This window comes from Castor canadensis, chromosome 2 (assembly GCF_047511655.1).
Source record: "Castor canadensis chromosome 2, mCasCan1.hap1v2, whole genome shotgun sequence".
Classification (NCBI taxonomy): domain Eukaryota; kingdom Metazoa; phylum Chordata; class Mammalia; order Rodentia; family Castoridae; genus Castor; species Castor canadensis.
The window spans coordinates 64307645-64326891 of record NC_133387.1 but is presented as its reverse complement, the minus strand read 5'-3'; the positions used below and the strand labels follow the sequence as shown (position 1 = coordinate 64326891).

The 19247-nt window shown below is 40.4% G+C and overlaps 1 protein-coding gene across 4 annotated transcripts in view; it reads left to right on the top strand.

The window, feature by feature from the left end:
• The first annotated feature begins 4924 nt into the window (after positions 1-4924).
• Positions 4925-19247, top strand: part of Ptpn12 (protein tyrosine phosphatase non-receptor type 12) — a 79972-nt gene continuing 65649 nt past the window's right edge. For all 4 annotated transcript variants that reach the window (XM_074064900.1, XM_074064901.1, XM_074064899.1 and 1 more), the window contains exon 1: positions 4925-5080. In XM_074064900.1, coding sequence (XP_073921001.1) covers positions 4982-5080 — 99 coding nt within the window. In that variant the 5' untranslated portion in view covers positions 4925-4981. The remainder of the gene's footprint in view (positions 5081-19247) is intronic.

The window sequence follows — 19247 nt, the reverse complement described above, 5'->3', positions numbered from 1 at the left end:
CTATAAATGCCGTTAAGCTGCACCATCGCTTTTATGAGAAGAGTCCAAAAGTTAAAATGCCAACACAGAAAGCATTATTTTTACCTGAGCTAAAGATGAAAGGGATACTGTGAATATGAAACAGTAGATAATTCTGAAGCTTCATTCTGATTATTAGTTTTAAACTACTTCCCACTCAAACTTTCATAAAAGTACTACGGAGATTTTTTTTAAATGCTATTTAACTTTTCTCATTGCTCGTGTATTTACTAGTTCACTCTGTTGAACTAGTTTCTGTGTTGTCTATGAGCCAGCAGTATATCTCATTAAAACAGCACCAGATGGTTTTCCTGGAAGAGGAAAGGTCAAGTAACTTGTCCCAAGTAAGAAATACAGCACTATATCCGGAAGGAATTTGAACATTCATTTTTCTCACTTCAGAGCCCATGCTCTTTATTCTTGCCTATTCTATTTCGAGAAAAGGATTTATGGAATAAATGTCCACCAAATCTGTCCCGAAAAGTCATTAGGAAGTCAGGTTGCTCCAAGGATTTTCTACCATGGTCATATGAATTATATCATAGCATCGCTACATATTGCTGTATGCCTGCTTAATGTTTTCTTTCCTAATCTGATTCCTTATATTTCCTACTCTCTCACAAGGCTTCAGTCTGCCAAAATCTACTTCTATCTCATAGCAAAATTTAGCTTCTGCCCTCACTACTTTAACAAATTATTTTGCCTAGTTTGGGGATCTAAGGGAGAATTGACTGGTTCAGATCATCTTCCTACAGGAGGCCATATAGGTCACTGGCCAATTTATATGATTTGATAACTATTGTCACCTCCTAAACACTCAGCTGTGGCCGAGGATGGACAAGGCAGGCAGCTTCCCTAAGAGAACTGTGGTGTTTGTAGGTAGGTGAGCATTCTGAAGCTTGCCTGTCATGAGTCATTAAAAATCTGCCAAACAAGATCTGCCTTCTTTTCCCTTCATTTGCCTGTTTCCATTAAAGATAGTGCCATTCTTCCCATCACCTGGAATAAATTCTAAAAAAAAAAACTTAAATAGATTTAATTTGGTTGGAAAAGCAATGCATTCACATGGTAAAATATTCAGACTATAAAAGGATATATACATTGGAAATCATCTTCCTACTACTGATAATTCTTAAGGTCCTCCCAGAGGCAACCATACCTAACAGTTTTTAAAGTATTCTTCAGAAAAATTCTTTGTGATGTCCAAACATTTCGCCCACATTTAAGTTTTACATAAAAATGGAATAATACCATAAACTCAAGTGCCTTGCTTTTATTTATACTGAATAGGTCTTAGGAACTATGCCATGTCAGCATATACAAGTTTTTTTTTTCATTTTTTAAAATGGCTCCATAAAACTTCACTGTATATATGTGATTTTGTTTTTTAATCAGTGCCTTTTTAATAGCCAGGTACATTGTTTCTGGTTTTGCCATTACAAATAAGTCACAATAACCATATATATTTACACGGCTGTAAATATGCATCTATAGGATAGTTCTTATAGGAGCAATTTGGTCAAAGCACATTATGTCTTAAATTTTGATAGGTATTGCCAAACTGAGTTTCAAACATGCAGTGCCAATTTCTCTCACTCTCTGTGTGTGAGTGCCCACTTGCCCATATCATCAACAGCCTGTTCTTTGCCAACCTTTCTCATCTCCTCCAATCTGACTGGTAATTTCACTTTTTTTCCCCCCTGAGGATCAAACCCAGGGTCTCATACCTGCTAGGCAAATGCTCTGCCACTGAGCTAGATCCCCAGTTCTAATTTCAGTCATTTTTAATCCCCTTTCTCCTTGTCCCCTAGGACACTAGAGTCACTAGTTCTCTGAATTTTTAAGTCTCTTTCACCTCCATCAGTGTCTTGTACTTAAATTTCTATGACCTTAGTTTCAACTTTTATTGCTTCATGTACTGCTTCCTGGTATTTCTCATTCCATTTTCTTCCCTTGCTAATTTACAGATGAGCCCAAAAGTGCCAGATTAATATTTTTCTCACTTTACTTCCAGCCTCAGAAATCCACTGTATTTAGTACCAAGTGCAAATCCTTAACCAGGCATTCAACACTCTCTAGAGCCCAGTCTACTTGGGAACCTTCATACCCATGCAGAAGTTCTACTTTAAACTTCTGCTGCCTCCATGCCATTTGTTTCACCACTTCTCTTCCCCGGGCATTCTCTTTCCTGTTGAAACCCACTTACCCTTCAAGGTCCACTTCTATGAGACCTCATACATACTTAAGACAGTCTAGTCCACAATGCTCTCTTGCCAGAACTCTTAAACCATGCATTGTTTTTGTCACTCAGCTGACACTCATTAACTTAAGAATTGTGTTTGTTGAACTAAGCTATATGTTTCTTAGGAAAAGGAGCCATCCCTAAAAACTTTTTGTCACACACACACACACACACACACAAACACAGGGTAGGGGACTCTAAGCCTCATATTTTGATATACTCAAACAATTTGTAGATTCAAACAAGACCTAAATACATTAAAAGGAAGAAAAAAACTAGCTAGGTACCAAAAGAAAACATTGCTAAGCCTTTCCAAGAGTTGAAATCCTTGGAAATATTTTACATTAATTTTCCATTATCTATACCAGATGCCAAAGGTGGCTAGCTCCTGAAAGAGCTCAAGAAATCTTCAGGTGTGGCAAGACTTAAAATTGAGAGCTTGCCAATAAGGAAAAGAAAAAAGGAGCCCTATAAAACACCAGCCTAAATCAGGCTCAATACCTCAGTAATGCTACTCAAAATACTGTCACTCGCCTGTTCTACAACTTGTCCTTGTAGTCTTCATTCATGATTGTTTGGTTTTTAAATTCTTTAGACTTATCAAAAGTGGAGGCACTCCAGATCATCCACCCATTTCTTTGCCTACAACCTAATTTTTCTCTGATCCTCAGGGAAAAGGAGGTCTACAGTGAGCTCCATTAGTAGGTGATAAAGTTCAGATTCTGACGTTTTCTCATGCCTGGTGAAATGTCAGTAGCTATGAAACACTACAGACCCTTCTTTCAATAAAGTTTATCTTAGAAATTAAATTATTCCTCTGAGTGAATTTTTTTTCAGCTTTTTGAAATCGTGTGGTCCGGGGTATCCTCAAATTCAAGAAACTCCTACCTTGGTCTCCCAAGTCCTGGAGACCACCGCTCCTCAATTTTTAAAATACAGAACATAACTGTATCTCCTTACATGCACATATGTAGTAAATGTGTACGAAAAGATTTGGGAGGGCACATTTGGAAGTACATACTTCTGAAGGGTGGACTGATATAATTTAGCTGCATTATTTTTTTTTTTTTTGGTGGTACTGAGGTTTGAACTCAGGGCCTTGGTGCTACAACTTAAGCCACGCCCCAACCTACTAGTTGTATTATTTTAAAGAAATACTCTTTAAAAAGTATAAATTTTATTTTGCTACTCACAATTTCTGCAAGTTTTGCATTAAATTCCATGGTGCAGCTTAATACTCATCTAGGAAGTGTCCTGCCACTGTTATTTCCTATTTTAACCAAATTTCCTGACCAACCTGCTCTGTAAGAAAATGTTGGCGGGTATAAGCGAACAAAGTAAGACCATGGATCAAATTCTTCACTTTTGCCACATTACCCACAAGTTCATGTTCCTTAGTAAAAGGCAATATGGTATTGTAATAAAAGTAAAAGGACTTGAGTTCTAGTTCTGACTCTGCCAAGAGCTGCGAGACATTCATTTATTTAAAAAGGATGAGTTAGAACGAGTATTTTCTGATAAGGACTTACAAAGTCCATTCTAGTGGGGGAAATCTCCCATTTAGGTCTTAAGTTGTGCGAGTCTAAAGGCAGTAAGGTAAATTCCCTTGGGTTAAGCTCTCTGACCTACCATATGCGTGGTATGTGAAGCACACACAGCACATTTCAGGCGCTTGCTCACCAGGGTTGGAATGGCTTTGCCAAGACCAAGTCTTTTCACCCAAGCAGCGTTTCGCTTCTGTTGGTCGTAGCAATGCCTCAAAGTGCCAAACCCTAATTGCGTCCACTCTGGCTAAGCCCTGGGTGAGATGAGCTGCGAAGGTGGAGGTGACATAGTACAGTACCCAGCAAACTTTCCCCCCACCCCAGTCTCCTCCGCCCATCCCCAGCCCGGGACTCCACGCAGGCCGGGATCTGTAGTCCCAGCCGATGGCTGGTGGTGGCGCTGAGGCACTCTGGGAATCGGCTGTTCCTCCCTAGCTGGCGGGGACACCGCAGGTCCAACTGAAGTCCACTCTGACCCACTAGGGTTTGCCCTGCTCCGAGTCGCACGCCCTTTTCCAGGACAACCAACTCTCACCACGACGGGCTCCGAGCTCCCCGAGCGGGGGACGCCCCGGAAGTGGAGCGGGGTCACCCCGCCGAAGCGCCTTCCAGCCACTCAGAGCCGGACAAGGGCCCGTGGGGCGTGGCTGGGGGCGTGGACTCGGGGGCGGGCGAGCGGGGGCGGTGCAGCGTAGCGCTTGGGGCGGGGCCGCAGCGCGGAGCCGCGCGTCTGGGTTGCGGCGGGGACGCGCCCGTGGGGAGAGGCGGCTGCGGCTGCTAGTGGGGGGTGGGGGGGAGGAAGAACCGGGAAGGGGGGCAGGGCGGGCGGAGAGCCGTGTTCCTGAGGCGGCGGCGGCGGCGGCGTCTCGGACGACGGAGGAGGAGGGCGGGGAAGGAGGATGGAGCCAGCTGGGGGTTGGGGTTGGCGCTAGCCGCGGCGGCTCGCCTCGCACTGTGGGAGAGCGGCGGCTGCTCTTGGAAGTTGTGGTGTCAGGAGCCGGGCCGGTGCCGCCGCAGCCGCCGCTTAGGGCGGTGGGGAGGAGGAGGGAGCGGCGGGGGCCGGCGGGGGTCGGGAGGGACGGGCAGGGAGAGCGAGCTGGGGAAAACGGAGCGGGCTCTGCGGCGGGCGGGCGGGCGGCGGGGGGGCCAGCGACCGCAGCCCGGGGGACGCGGGAGGATGGAGCAAGTGGAGATCCTGAGGAAATTCATCCAGAGGGTCCAGGCCATGAAGAGTCCGGACCACAATGGGGAGGACAACTTCGCCCGGGACTTCATGGTGAGTCTTTGCCTTCGCTGTCGCCTCATCTCGCCGGCCCCGCAGCCCCCCACCGCCTCTCCCGGTCGGGCCGGAGCTGCCAGCGCTTTGTGTGCGGCAGTGAGGAGAGGGGCGGAGGGCGCGTACCGACCCGGGGGGCCCGACTGGCCTCGGAGCCGGCGGGGGGCGAGGTCGCCTCCTCCCGTCTGCGTGCTTTCCTCTCTTCCCGGGCTCGACGGCCCCTTGTGCCCGTCCGCCAGTCTGTCTGTCCGTCCGGGGCGCAGTGGGAGCGGCCGCGGGGCCAAGCTCGCACCCTCCCGGCCGCTCGCGACCACCTATTGTTTCTCGGGCAGGGACGGAGGGTGTGCAGCGCTGGCTGAGCAGGCTGGGGGCTCGCCCGTCGGTGCCCGCCGGCCCTCCATCTGCCCCTCCCGGCAGGGCAGAGGCAGGGGGTCTGGTTGTGACCCGTGGGGCCACGGACGGGGGTGTTGGGTTGGCATTCCCTCGTGGGGTCCTTTGGCTCACGCTGGCCTCCGAGTGGGCAAGGTGGGACCCACGCTGTTTCTGGGCTCGCGCTTATTTTGGCCAACGCTTGTCCATAAGGAGGCTTGTGGTTACCTGATTTCCATTTTCCCCGGCCGGGCTTCCTCTCTCCTGAGACTGGGGTGGGGGTTGTCTTGGGGTCAACGTGACTCTAGGTTGGGGGGGAATCAGTGTTAGTGGGGGTGGTTATTCTGCAGGAAGCTTACTTCGGACTCCCTGGGGGATATTACCCAAGGCGGAGGGGATGTGACTATCACTTCCTATCTCCGGGGTGGGGGTGGGGAACTTGGGAACAATAGTCCTGGTGGGGCGGAGGCGACGATACGGGCTGAAAGCCCTGAACTGGGAGATAACCTTCTCGTCCCCCTCTTTTCCACCACCTCCCCCTTTCCGCCCTCTGCTTGAGTAGGCAGGCTTGAGAGGATTGGTGAGGGTTAAGAGTCTGGTTGGTGAAATTGCTCTAGATAGATCAGTGAGGGGTCACATCCCAAGGCGTGGGACTGGCAGCCGACTTCCTACGTTATCCCCTTCCCCGCCCCTTTTATTTTTCTGCTGGACAATGTTCCCTCCAGGGTTGTTTCCCGGCTTAGGAGGCGGTGGTTGCGGCTGCTGTTCCTACGGATATTGCGCAAGACTGGGGCGTTGGAAACCCTGGAGGTCTGGGGAATGGAAAAGGAAGTGGGACTTTGGGAAGTGGTTGCTCCTTAGTCTTGGCAGGGGTTGGGAATGGCAAATCAGCTAAACATTCGCTCCTGGACGAGGTTCACCTCCACGAAAAATCACATAACCCTGAAATTGGAGTACGAGAAGGATACAGTTAATGTCTTTAAAAATGAATGGGCACCAAGTATTGGTTAGTTTTTGTTTCAAAGTGCAGTGGTTTTCAAGGTGCAGGTGAAAGGACTTTTAGTACTGAAGTACTTTTTCACATTTTAAAAAGATTTCTGTCTAGTAAAGCTTTAGCGTTAAAATTAATAGACCCTCGACCTTACACAATGGTACAATATATTATTGAACTTAGTGAGTTTGCCGCTCACACCAATAATAGAGGAGTGAGGTTTAGTTAATATTTTGTGAAGGCTGAAAAGTGTATATTAAATAATCCAGCTATCCCTTATTTTAAACATTTTCTTAATATTTCAGCTATATGTCTTTTAATCTTAAAAGGGAGAGGACATTTTCCCTTCCTGCTAGGAATTTTGACTGTCATTTTGAATCTCTTGTATCATTTACAATAATTTGATATAAATCCACCCCTTTCCTTTTACTGCTCTGTAGCAAGTAGAAAATACTGTGAGTAGTTAGGATGTTTAAAGTGTTTTTCAGTCTTATTTTGGTTATGGAAGAAGTAGTAGTGTGGTCCCTGGCTGTTTCATGTTTGCATGCTAGCCATTTTGTTATCCCTGGGCACATTCTATCAAGGAGTATTGTTTGGTAATGCAGGCAGTCAGGACAAGTGCCCAGTCCCTGAACTCCAGTACATATGAAGTAGCCTTAGGGTTCGTGCTTTGGGGATGAGTCAGGGAGTCCTATTAGAGATTTCATTTCTCAGGGAATAATGAGTTTCCTTTTTCTCCCATAATACCTAGATATAGCTAGGTGATTCTACATTGGAGATTTGATGACTAAAGCTATTCTTTTATAGTGCCTGCTTTTTTTATTTCCTGACTTGATAAGCAATAGCTATAATTAAGACTGCCTGTAGTTGGTGCTGCTTTTTCTCTTGACTGGAAGGCTGGAAAGGAATTGTGTCCTTCTGTCATGGAAAGAGTACTGGGGCTTGAACTCAGGGCCTACACCTTGAGTCACTCCACCAGCCCTTTTTTTGTGATGGATGTTTCCTAGATAGGGTCTCTTGAACTATTTTCCCAGGGCTGGCTTTGAACTGTGATCCTCCTGATCTCTGCCTCCTGAGTTGCTAGGATTACAGTTGTGAGCCAGCAGAGCCTGGCCTCTGTTAATGTTTTAAATGATTTCATGTGACCATAACTACATACAACCTTTTTATATTCTTGTGTTTTTAAACTTAGATTTTGATAAGTATTTTTCATTTATTACAGCTACTTTGTGATAATTTTAGATGGCTGTATAGTTAACCAGGTGACTATTTTATAACTTTACCATTTCCTTATGGTTGAATGTTTAGTCCACTCAATTTTCTGCTGTTATATGGTGTGATTAACATTTATGCATAAAGCATTTATATTTTTCATTATTGCCTAGTGTATATCTTTCTAGGAGTGGAAATACTAGGTAAAAAGATACAAACATTTATATGTTTATATATAACTTTTTGAAAATTGTTACTTTATACCATAAATTGTCATCAGTGTATGAGTGTTTGTACTATTAATTGCCTTAATCTTCATTTAATGGTTAAAAATGGTATCTTGTTGAATTTAATTTTGTGTGTGTGTGTGTGTGTGTGGTATGGGGTTTGAGCTGAGGGCTTTGTGCTGCTAGGCAGGTGTACTGCTGCTTGAGCCACACCTCCAGCCTGAATTTGAATTTCCAGATCACTATTGAGGATTGAAAAATTTCCACTTGTCATTAACTATATTCTATGAGTTGTCTGGTCTTGACCTCTTACTAACAACCTAAGTTTGTGCGAACTATGGCACTCAGATTATTGCTCACATGTTGGAAATGTACTAATTTTGCTAATAAACAAATTAGTAAATAAACTGCTAATTTGTGACAGGTACAGAACTTGATCTTTACTATATCAGCTCTTAGACGTTAGGAGATGGCAGACCAATCATGACAAGTCAGTCCGGAAGATGAGATGATACTGATTCATGTTTGACAGGGCTAGATTTTACTCTCATATATATCCGCTGAAGTGGTCTGGTGGAGAGGCGACCCTGGACCATATATTGAGGAGCAGGGTGCCAATACATGATACAGGCTAATGGTGTTGCTGGGATAGTTACATAGGGGTAGGATCGTGAAGAATTTTCCACCTCTACTATATTTAGATTTTTCTGTAAATCCATAATAGTAATTGTGCACAGTTCTGCACTACAACTCATAGGGAAAGTGAAGAGTGTTAGGAGAATGAGTCTAAGATTTCTAGCTTGGTGTGCTATCACCCAACCTAGAAGGTACCATTTGGTAGGACAGAGAAGTAAGAGAGGATAAACAAGTAAAGGGAATGAAACAAGATTGTGGAAGAAAGTTTCAGGGGAGAATAAGTTTATTTTCAGGCATGAGGTGCCCCTGAGGCATCCAGTAAAAAACATGGAACTCAAGGTTATTGACAGGATGGAGGTAAAGATGTAGGTATACACGCATGTAGAAGGAAGTTGAAAGCATCTGAGCAAATAAGCTTATTCCTGCAAGCATATAGAGTGACCAGTTTTAGGTTGAATAGCATCAGTCATTAAAAAAAAAAAAAGCAGCTGAAAAGGAAATGCTAATGATTGTTCCTGGGAAAGGTGGTCAGCCTGGAGGGTAGGGAACCAGAGATGTCAGAAAAGCCTGGGAGAGCTTCAAGAATGGAGTTGCTACTGCAGTCAAATAATAAGTGTAGGAGGACTGGTAAGGTGAGATTAAGAAAGTTACCCATTCCATTTGCCAATGAGGAGTGCTTTGGTGACTAGAAAAAGCAGTTTGAGATTAGGGTATGGGAAGAGGCCATTATAGTGTCTTGAGTAAAATAGATTAAGTGTAAATATAGTTTCCTTCCATTTATTTATTTATTTATTTATTTATTTTGTCTGTGCTAGGGTTTGAACTCAGGGCCTCACACTTGCTAAGCAGGCGCTCTACCAGTTGAGCCACTCAGCCAGCCCTCCTTCTGTTTACCTGAAGTAGATGATAGAAGCTGAAAGAAGATACAGGTTACAGGAGAGTTCCCCTGTACCTGCCTTTTTAGAAAAATAAGAATATTTTCATATTATTTCTTTTCTATTTTCTTTTGTAAAATGATTAACTATACCTTTAAAAGACAGATTATAAGAGCTTTGTCTTTTGATCAAGAAAAAAACTGAAGTTTTGGATTCAGTGTTTGGGATTGAAATGTCAGAAAACAAAAAAGGAGGGAAGACTGCAAACCTAGAAAGATCTTATGCTGCAGAGTGTAGATAAGTAAAAATGTTCATTGCTTATTCAATATTGTGCCTTGTAGGTTTTTTTAAAGTTAATAATAGTTTTATTGAGTTATAATTACTTGCCATAAGGCTCATTCAGAGTATATAATTCAGTAATTTTTAGTGTAGCCAGGGTTATGCAGTCATCATCACAATCTATTTTGGAACATTTTCATCCCAAAAACCCCATATACATCAGCAGTCACTGCCCTTCTCCCTCTAGCCATAGGTAATCACTAATGCATCTCATTGCCATAGATTTGCCTAATCTGGACATTTTATGTAAATGGAAACATGATATTTGGTATTTTGTGACTGGGACTGACTCCACTTAACATGTTTTCAAGTTTCATATTCTGGTGTGGATTAGTAGTACTTTATTCCTTTCTTTGACTGAATCAGAAATCTATTGTATGAATACCACATTTTGTTTATCCATTCATATGTTGATGGGTATTTATTGTTGCTACTTTTTGGTCATTATGAATAATGCTACGATGAACGCTTGTGTACAAGTCTTTGTGTAGCCATGTTTTCAGTAAATCCATCCAGGAGTGCAATTGCTGGGTCATATGATAATACTATGTTTAGCATGGTTGAAGAACTGCTAGGCCGTGCACAAAGTTGCTGCACGATTTATATCCCCACCAGAAGTGTATGTGGGTTCCAGTTTTTCTGTATCCTCCCCAGTATTTGTTATTCGGTATCTTTTTGGTTATAGTTATCCTGATGGATGTGAAGTGATATCTTACTGAGTTAGCTTGCAGGATTTTTGTATGTCTTGTCTTTCAAAACCAGTGATAAGAAATTTCATTGAGCTAATCTTAGTGCTTTCCCAGTGCTTACTGGTTTAGTTAGGGCTTTCTTGTCCATCCTTTTTATGAGTATTTAGCCAGACACATTTATGTTTCAACTAACTTCAAAAGTGAAAGCAAACTTTTTTTTGGTGGTGGTTCTAGGAGGTTGAACTCAGGGCCTTGCGCTTGCTAGACAGGTACTCTACCACTTGAGCCATGCCCTCAGTCTTTTTGCTTTGGTTATTTTTTAGATAGGGCCTCCTATTTATGCCTTGCTGATCCTACTATTTACACTTTCTGCATAGCTGAGATGACAGGTGAGCATGCTACCACACCCAACTTTTATTGGGTGAGATGGGGTCTTGTGAATTGCTGGCCTCCAACCCCCATCTTCCCAATGTCCACTTCCCAAGTAGCTAGGATTACAGACCTGAGCCACTATGCCTAGTAGCAGTGGAGGAGAACTTTTTAATAACTTTCCAGACGTGGCTCATTGAGCTAGTACGCTAAAAATTTATGTGGTGATTCTCTAGAATGTACTGCCAAAAAAAAAAAAAACATTCAGGCGGGGGTTGTGGCTCAAGTACCTGTTAGCAAGTGTGAGGCCCTGAGTTCAAACTCCAGTACCACCAAAACAAACAAAAAAGACACTCTTGGCTCCTTCTGCTGATCATTAAAATCTCTGGAAATTTAAAATGTCTCAGCCAACCCGAAATACTGGCTCCAAGCTCTGCTGTTTTTGCAAACTGTACTTATATATTTGTTTTTCTTCCCAAGTTTGATTCCCTGATTTCCCCTTGTCCTCCCCCGATTTTATAAATCTGCCCAGTTGAAAGACCTTGTAAGTCTATACTGCTTGGCCCAACATTCCAGAGCCTTTATAATAGTCTCACATTACCCTTCCAATGTTAGAATCCTGTACTATGCAGTATGTATCCTTTCTTCCTTCTGAAATTAGCTATTCCTTATCCTTCAGTATACCCACTAAATGAATGAAATCGTGCTTATCAGCACTTGTACCATTGAACATTTTTTTTCCCTTCTTAAAAAGGTTCCTTTTTATTTATAGACTGGTACTTTGAACATTAGATTATGGGTGTTTTTTTGTTGTTGTTGTTTTTGTTGGTACTGGGGTTTGAACTTAGGGCTTCACACTTGCTAGGCAGGTGTTCTATCACTTGAGCCACTCCACCAACCCTTACTTTGAACATTAGAAAACTAAAAATTTAGAATGATTTCCATGTTCACTTAAAAATACAGAAAGAAAAATGTAATTAATTCTCCCCTTCTGGGATAAGTTTTTTAGCACAGTTTATTTTAAAGCATTTGTTCTCCATTGTAAAGTTTTTTAATACCATATGGAGAAAAAGCCTTGCTCAGGTAAGTCAAGTGATAAGCAATTTTTCTAAACACTAGTCTTCAAAAGGGGTTGAATTCTCTCCTGCATTTCATGTTCCTGTAGTACTTAATTCTTTTTAGATTCATACAGTCAAGCATTGACAATTATCTACTTCTGAAAACACACACAAACCTTGTTTGAGTGTGTATATTTTGTCTGTGACTGGATAATGGCAAATATAAGAAACAGTTGCTTTTTAAAAGGTTTTCCTGGAGAGTGTGGAATATAGATCATGTATTCTCAGGGGCTTTGAGATGTATACTAATATCAACATTTTCTATAGTAACTGTTTTTTTTAAAACGCTATTTAACAACATTTGAGTAACTACCTGGTAGGCACTGAAGGAAGTCTTAAGATTTGTCCCTGTCATTCATGGTGTCTACCATCCATCTACTCATACAAAAGATGCATACTAAGATTTACGAGTGCCCACCACTGTGCTTAGAATTGACAATTGAAAATTTGGCAGAACTGACTGTGGAAGTACTAATTATGAACAGACTTGTGAGACACAGCAGGGAGATTTCCTGGGGGCAGTGGATGGTCTTCAAGGAGATGTGTGAACCATTTCAGGTTATATGTAATATTTTGTGTGTTATCCCATTATAGGGGAAAGAAGGTTCATAGCTCTTATATTCTCAAGGGCTTGCATCGTAAAAATCTTAGAACATCTAGACTGGTGGAACAATAACAAGCTTTGGAGCCATACAGGCATTAATTTCTGTCCTAGCCCTGTTGATTATGAACAGGTTGTCTAGAGTTTTTGAGGATATAATACCTACATGGGAAAACCAAGATAATATATATGTAAAGCATTTAATACAGTACTTAGAAGGCTCTCTATGGTAATTCAAGATACCATATTCCCTTGGAAATATATTCAAGATTTAAACCAGAGAGGCAAGAAAGCCTAAATCTGTCTTAAATAGATAAGGACAGTTTCAACAAAGAGGCCATATTTAAGCTGATTCTTTGAAGAGTTTGTCATGTAAACCAGGTGGATAAAAGACATTTCCAATACAGGGAACAAACAGCACTTCCAAAGTCATGAACTATAGGTTTAGATGAGAGGAACAGGGTAGCAGTATATAAAATAATACCAAGATAATAGAGTATTTCCAAAGGGAGACCAACTTTAAATGCTGACTTTGAGTTGAATATGAAAGTAATCTCTGTATTCTTGACTATTTTGGTGGGAAATGTTTTGATGTCCATTATTATGACATAGTTTTTATTTGTTTGTTTGTTTTGAGACAGTCTCATTATATAGCCCAGGCTGGTCTCAAACTTGTAATCCTTCTGCCTCAGCCTCCCAAGTGCTGGAGTAACACCCAGCTTAGTGTTCTTAGATCTGATAATTTTACATTCGCTCAGATAAATGAAGCAGTACCCTCTGCACAGTTCTTATAGATAGATCAGTGTCTTTAGTGGGTTTTTTTTGTTTGTTTGTTTGTTTGTTTTGGTTTCTTTTTTGGTGTTGGGGATTGAACCCAGTGCCTCTTGCATGTTAAACATGTGCTCCACCACTTATCCGTACCGCTCTATTACTCCTAGCTCATTGTTTTTCACTGGCTTCTGTCAAATCTGTTAAAAGTCTCCATAAAAAATTACACTGAAATGGTCTTTAGGACTTAGGCAACATATTTATAATGGTGGATCTGTTACTTAGTTTTAGATCCTCAACACATTTGAGTTTTCCATAAGATAACTTTCAAGAAATTATAAGACTGGATTTGTGAAAGAACCAAAGTGAAAAAATAGTTCTAAAGTTCTGTTACAAATATGTGGAGAATAGATTTTCTACATACTTTCTCTCCTACCTTTGTGTATGATGGTTTTACTTTTGAAGTTACAGACTTCAATTTTAAAGGAATGTCAAAACTGTTCAGAAGCCAGGTGTGGTAGCTTGCATTTATAATCCTAGCTACTCAGGAGGTGGAGATTCAGAGAAAGATTGTGGTTTGAGGCAAGCCTGGGGAAAATGTTGTGAGACCCCCATTTCAACCCATAAAAAGCTGGGCATGGTGGTGTGTGCTTGTCATCCAATCTATGCCAGTAGCCTAAATAGGAGGATCCGTGGTCCAGGAAGGACTGGTCATAAAAGCCAATCTCTGTTCAAAAAATAACTAAACCAAAAAGGGCTGGTGTCACGGCTCAAGTGGTAGAGTGCCTGCCTTGCAAGCGCAAGGCACTGAGTTCAAACCCTGGTTTAGCCAAAAAACCAAAAGCTGTTTAGAAAGGCGGCAGAGCTGGGTTTGAAACAACACATGAAATGAAAGCAGATACTTTTTCTGTGATAAGATGCTGCATAAGCCAACATTTGCATTTGTGAAGAAGTCAGTAAAGCTATGCACACCCCCCCCAAAAAAAAAAAGGGAGCCTAAGTACTCTAAAAATTAGAAAATTTTTCTGTCAGTACAGGGTTTGCTTAAAGCCTGCTTCCAAACTAGCTTAAGTGAAGAAAGAATTTAAAAATATATATATTGTGTGGTAGGGGTAAATTGTGACATTTAAAAGGGAATTTATTGCAATAAAATACTGCCTTTGAGCTGCTTAAAGGATGAGGACCAAGAAATAAAGAGCCATCCATTACCTAGGTACTCTTTCCTTGTCAGCCTTGTCTTTCTAAGGTTCTCCATGTTTATCCCAGTTTCTCCATCTCTTTGGGACTGCTTGGCCTTTGCTTCTCTGCACACCTGCTTTGCTCATCTCTGCATTTTGACTATAGGTGTTGAATAAAGGCATCCTTTATATTATGTAATGTAATCTGCCTCATTCATTTTTACCTCAGTTTAGGGAAAGAGCTCAGAATGCCTACCTAGACTTGCTATTTTCTTGCTTCGAAATTACTGAAAGTCAATCAACTTGCCAATGAGATGGGTGTTCTATAGTAGAAGTGTGTGGAGTTGACCAAGGTGGGAGCTTATTCATACGTGTATTGGAGAAACTTTCTTAAGTGGAAGGGAGGGATGGTTTACTAAGGTTGGTAGCCCAAAGGGTGTCTAGTATGGAACCCTTGAAGCAAAATTAGAAAACAAAAACCTAAAAAAACTACTATTTTAAGATTTCATCTCTGTGTTAGCTTTCTGTTACTGTAACAAATACCTGAGATAGTCAGCTTTTAAAGAGAAAAGTATTTTGGTTCACAATTTTGGAGGTTCCAGTCTCTGTTTGGTCCATTGCTTTCTTGCCTTTTTCAAGGTAGCACATCATGGCAGGGAGTATGTGGCAGAGCTGCTTCCCTCATGACCAGGACTTGAAAAAGAGAGAGAGGGGTTCCATAGTCTCCTTTGAGGGCATAACTCCCAAGACCTCTTACTAGGGTGGCATACCTCTTAAAGTTTCTACCACCTCCCAGTAGCAGCCATCTGAGGATAAGCCTCCTTTGGGGGATATTCCATACCCAAACTGTAGCCATCTCTAAATAACTTATACCCTTCTTTCAGAGAAGGAAGAAAGCACAAAGGACCCTTAGGACTTGAGAAAACATTCTTTTGGCTCTGGCAGAGTATGATTTCACATTTACAGTACACATTAAACATCAGGCAAAAATCTTAAAGTTTCTGTGTAGAAACTGGAAAAGTAAGATTGCCTATAAACAGCATATTTATGGTACTTGAGATTTAAGTGATACATTTTCAATGTTAAAATAATGAAGCCTTCTTGTAAGGAAATAGCGTTGTAAAGATCAATTTGATCACAGTATTTTATCTAATCACTATGTATTCACTCCCCAATTATGTATCAGGATGCACTGCTGAAATTATTCATTTAGTTCATGAGTTATATATAATTTACATACTGCGCTGGCCTGGGAATCAGTGTGCCTGTCTTAGTGCTAGTATCTGCTTTTGTTCCTCCCTTTGCACCTCTCTGTATTTGCCTGCTCATCTTTATCTAGTCTGTTGGCCTGTGTAATTTACAAAGTTCCTGTAATTTCTCCTAGTTATTTGTAATTCTTTACTTCTAATACTATAAGTAGGTCATATAAATGCCAAGGAGGAACATAAAGTAGGTGGATAGTATAATTTTATAACTGAAATAATCTATATAATCTAATATTTGTCTCTAAACCCATTCATGGTCATTATTACATTTTTTGCAAAAGTAAAAAGTTTTATTTTAAAAAAATAATTTCATTAGAAGATTGATTTTTTTTTTTTTTTTTTTTTTTTGGTGATATGGGGTGTGACTTGTGCTTGCTAGGCAGGCTTTCTTCTACTTGAACTACATCCCCAGCTTTTTTTTGAATATGGTCTCATGTTTATGCCCAGGCCAGCCTGGACCACAATCCTCCTATTTACACACCGCCACACCCAATTTTTTATTAACCAAGATGGGGTCGCACAAACTTTTTGCTCAGGCTTGCAACAAACCACATATCCTGATCTCTGCCTTCCAAGTAGCTAGGATTACATACGTGAACCACTGCATGCACCCAGCTATCATTTTTTTTTTTAGCTTTTTTTTTAAAGCCATTTTTTCCCTTGATGAATCACTTAAAACTTTTTTTGTTTGTTTTGCCTACCTCTTTAGTGTCTTTCTAGTCACTTATGCTGTGATGTAACATGCTTTCATCTCATATCCTAAGAGAAATATAATTGAATACTTGAATATTTGGAAACACTAAAGACTGACTAATCTGATAAAACTGACATGGATTATTCTAATGCTGCTTAAGATTTTGGAAGAATAATCATATTTCTCGTAGCCTCCTGTGTTGTGATGACTAGTGGATTATTTTTAAAGTGGTTTGGAAGATGTAACTTAAACTAGAAGTACAAGATGAATATTTAACCAGTGCATTTAATTTTCTGTCATTACTTTATTTTATGCCAGTTTTTGTATCACTAAAAGTTCCTATAATATTGTTCAATATGTTCCAAAGTGACCTCAACATTTTTTCCAGTTGCTAATAAAGGTTAAGAAATTTTTATTTTAAAATAGAATGTGGATTGAATTAGATATATACATTGTTATTATTTTGACTTTAAAGTATGTTGAAGATAGAGAGAAGAAAAATCTTTGATACTAGTGGGAGGAAATTAATGGTTAAAGCAGAAATGTATAGATGGACAGTGAAAAAATTATCTAATAGAAGTAACACCTTGGTAATATATTTGACTTTAGCAATTTGGATGTCTAGTATTATAGTGGACAGTATAGTGATATTGGTCGCAATAATTATATCTGGTTTATATCAAAGTTACTTACTACCTGTGTAACTTTGAGTTATTGTGTAACACTGAGTTAAGTGATTTAAATGACTCAATTTTAGTCCCTGTTCACAAAATAGGAATGCCTGCATTATCATTCATTCATATATGTGTGTGTGTGTGTGTGTGTGTGTGTGTAAATATACATATGTGTGTATATATATATATATATATATATATATATATGTGTATATGGAGAGAGAGAGGGAGAAAAGAAGAAGAAGACATGTTTCCAAAAGTGGGACTGTTAGAGGAGTCTAAGGAAGGGAAGGGGAAAAGAATAAAAGAATGATAGGAGGAATCACTGAAATACATCACATCTGTTTAGGAACAAGACACAATGAAGCACACTGAAAAGTGTTGAACAATGCAGGGTTGGAGGAAAAGGGTAAGGAAGAGTAATAGAGGGGTTAGACTGACTAAAGTACAATATATTTATAGGTAAAATATCAAGGCAAAACCCTACTGAACAATGAACAGACAAAACAATGAAGGACAGGAATGTAGAACAGGTTATGTTAAGGGGAGGGCAGTAGTGGGAGGGGGAGGGTAAATGAAGAGGGTTAAGGAGGGTGAGTATGGTTGATGTACTTTCTGTATATTTATGAATATGGAACACTGACAACTGGAAGTCATTTTAAGAAGGGGAATAAGGGAAAACAGAGAAGAATGGAGGGATGCACCAAACCAGGGTACAATATATGTATACATAGAAAATGTCACAATGGACCCTCCTGCATAACTATCGTATACTAATAAAAACATTAAAAAAAACCACAGAAATACTTCATAGTGTTAGAATTAGTAATGAGTTAAAGACATAGTGTTAGATGTTACAGGGAAAAAGAGTGATTGAGAACTTTAACCATATTGCTCTAATAGCAAAGAAGACTTAGGTGGCACTATTAGAACAAAGGTGGTAACTTGAGAAACTTTAGTCTAATACATGATTGAAGTTACAATCCTTTTAATTCAGTGCCTTAGCACCTTCAGGTTGCTCTGTGTATATACAAAGATAGTTTAAGATCTAGTGTGACCTTAAATGGTTTTCCAAGTGGTGGTTTCTTACTAGCTTTAGAGGACTAAATGAAATGTTTGTGATATAATGCTAAGTATAAATGTGGTATACTCCCAAATATATGATATCACTTAATGGTAACACTTCATTGGTTGTTTATTGCTGTGGAAGAAACAATTCCAAAATATAATGTCTTAGCATCACAAAGATTTATTAACTTTTCATGATTCTATAGATTGACTAGGTGGGTTCTTTGACTGGTCTTGCCTAGAATCATACATCTTTGCTGCTGCACTCAGTTGGAGGCTCAGCCTAAGCTTAAGTATTCTGTGATGACCCCACTCATCTATCTTGGGGTCAGGTACAGTGGCTTGGGCTGCTGGTCCTCTTTCCATTTCTTCTTTCCTCCTGGTTTTTTTCACTTCATGGTAGTCTTAAGAGTTCAAGAAATCACAAGGCCTCTTAGAGGCCTCGACTCTGTAATCCACTTAATGTCATTTCTGCAGTGTTTTACTGACAAAGCCAGTTTACAAGGCTTGTCCAGATTCAGGAGCACTTAATATGCCTATATTTTTTAACTGTTTTTCTGTCACAAGTATTTATTAAGTACTTGTTATATGCCAGATATTTTCCTAGGTGCTGGGGATATATTAATGAACCAAATAGACAAATTTTTTACTCATTGAATTAATTTAGTGATAGTTTGAGAAGTCAGAGACAGACACATTTATACAAATATTTGTAAGTGCTAATGGAAATATTCAGGTAACATTTGTTCACTTATGTATGAGATACTATTCTGAACACTTTGTCTTAATTATATAATACAGTTCTCACAAAGACTGAGTGAAACACTCTTGTTCTAGTAATTAAAGGTAGAGAGAATAAATATGTGGTAAAGCCATAACCTTGAAGAGCCCCGACCTGCTAACTGAGTCCCCTGCTCTGACTTTTATATGGAAAATACGAGTAATACATGTAAAAGTGTTTTATTTTGGGAAAGATTATATATTGACCATGGTGTATGCTAGACGATCTGCATAGTATGAAAACAAAATGGCCTTCCTATATTGTTACCTTCAAATATTGGCTTTGCTTAAAGTGTGTTCATTCCAAAACCATG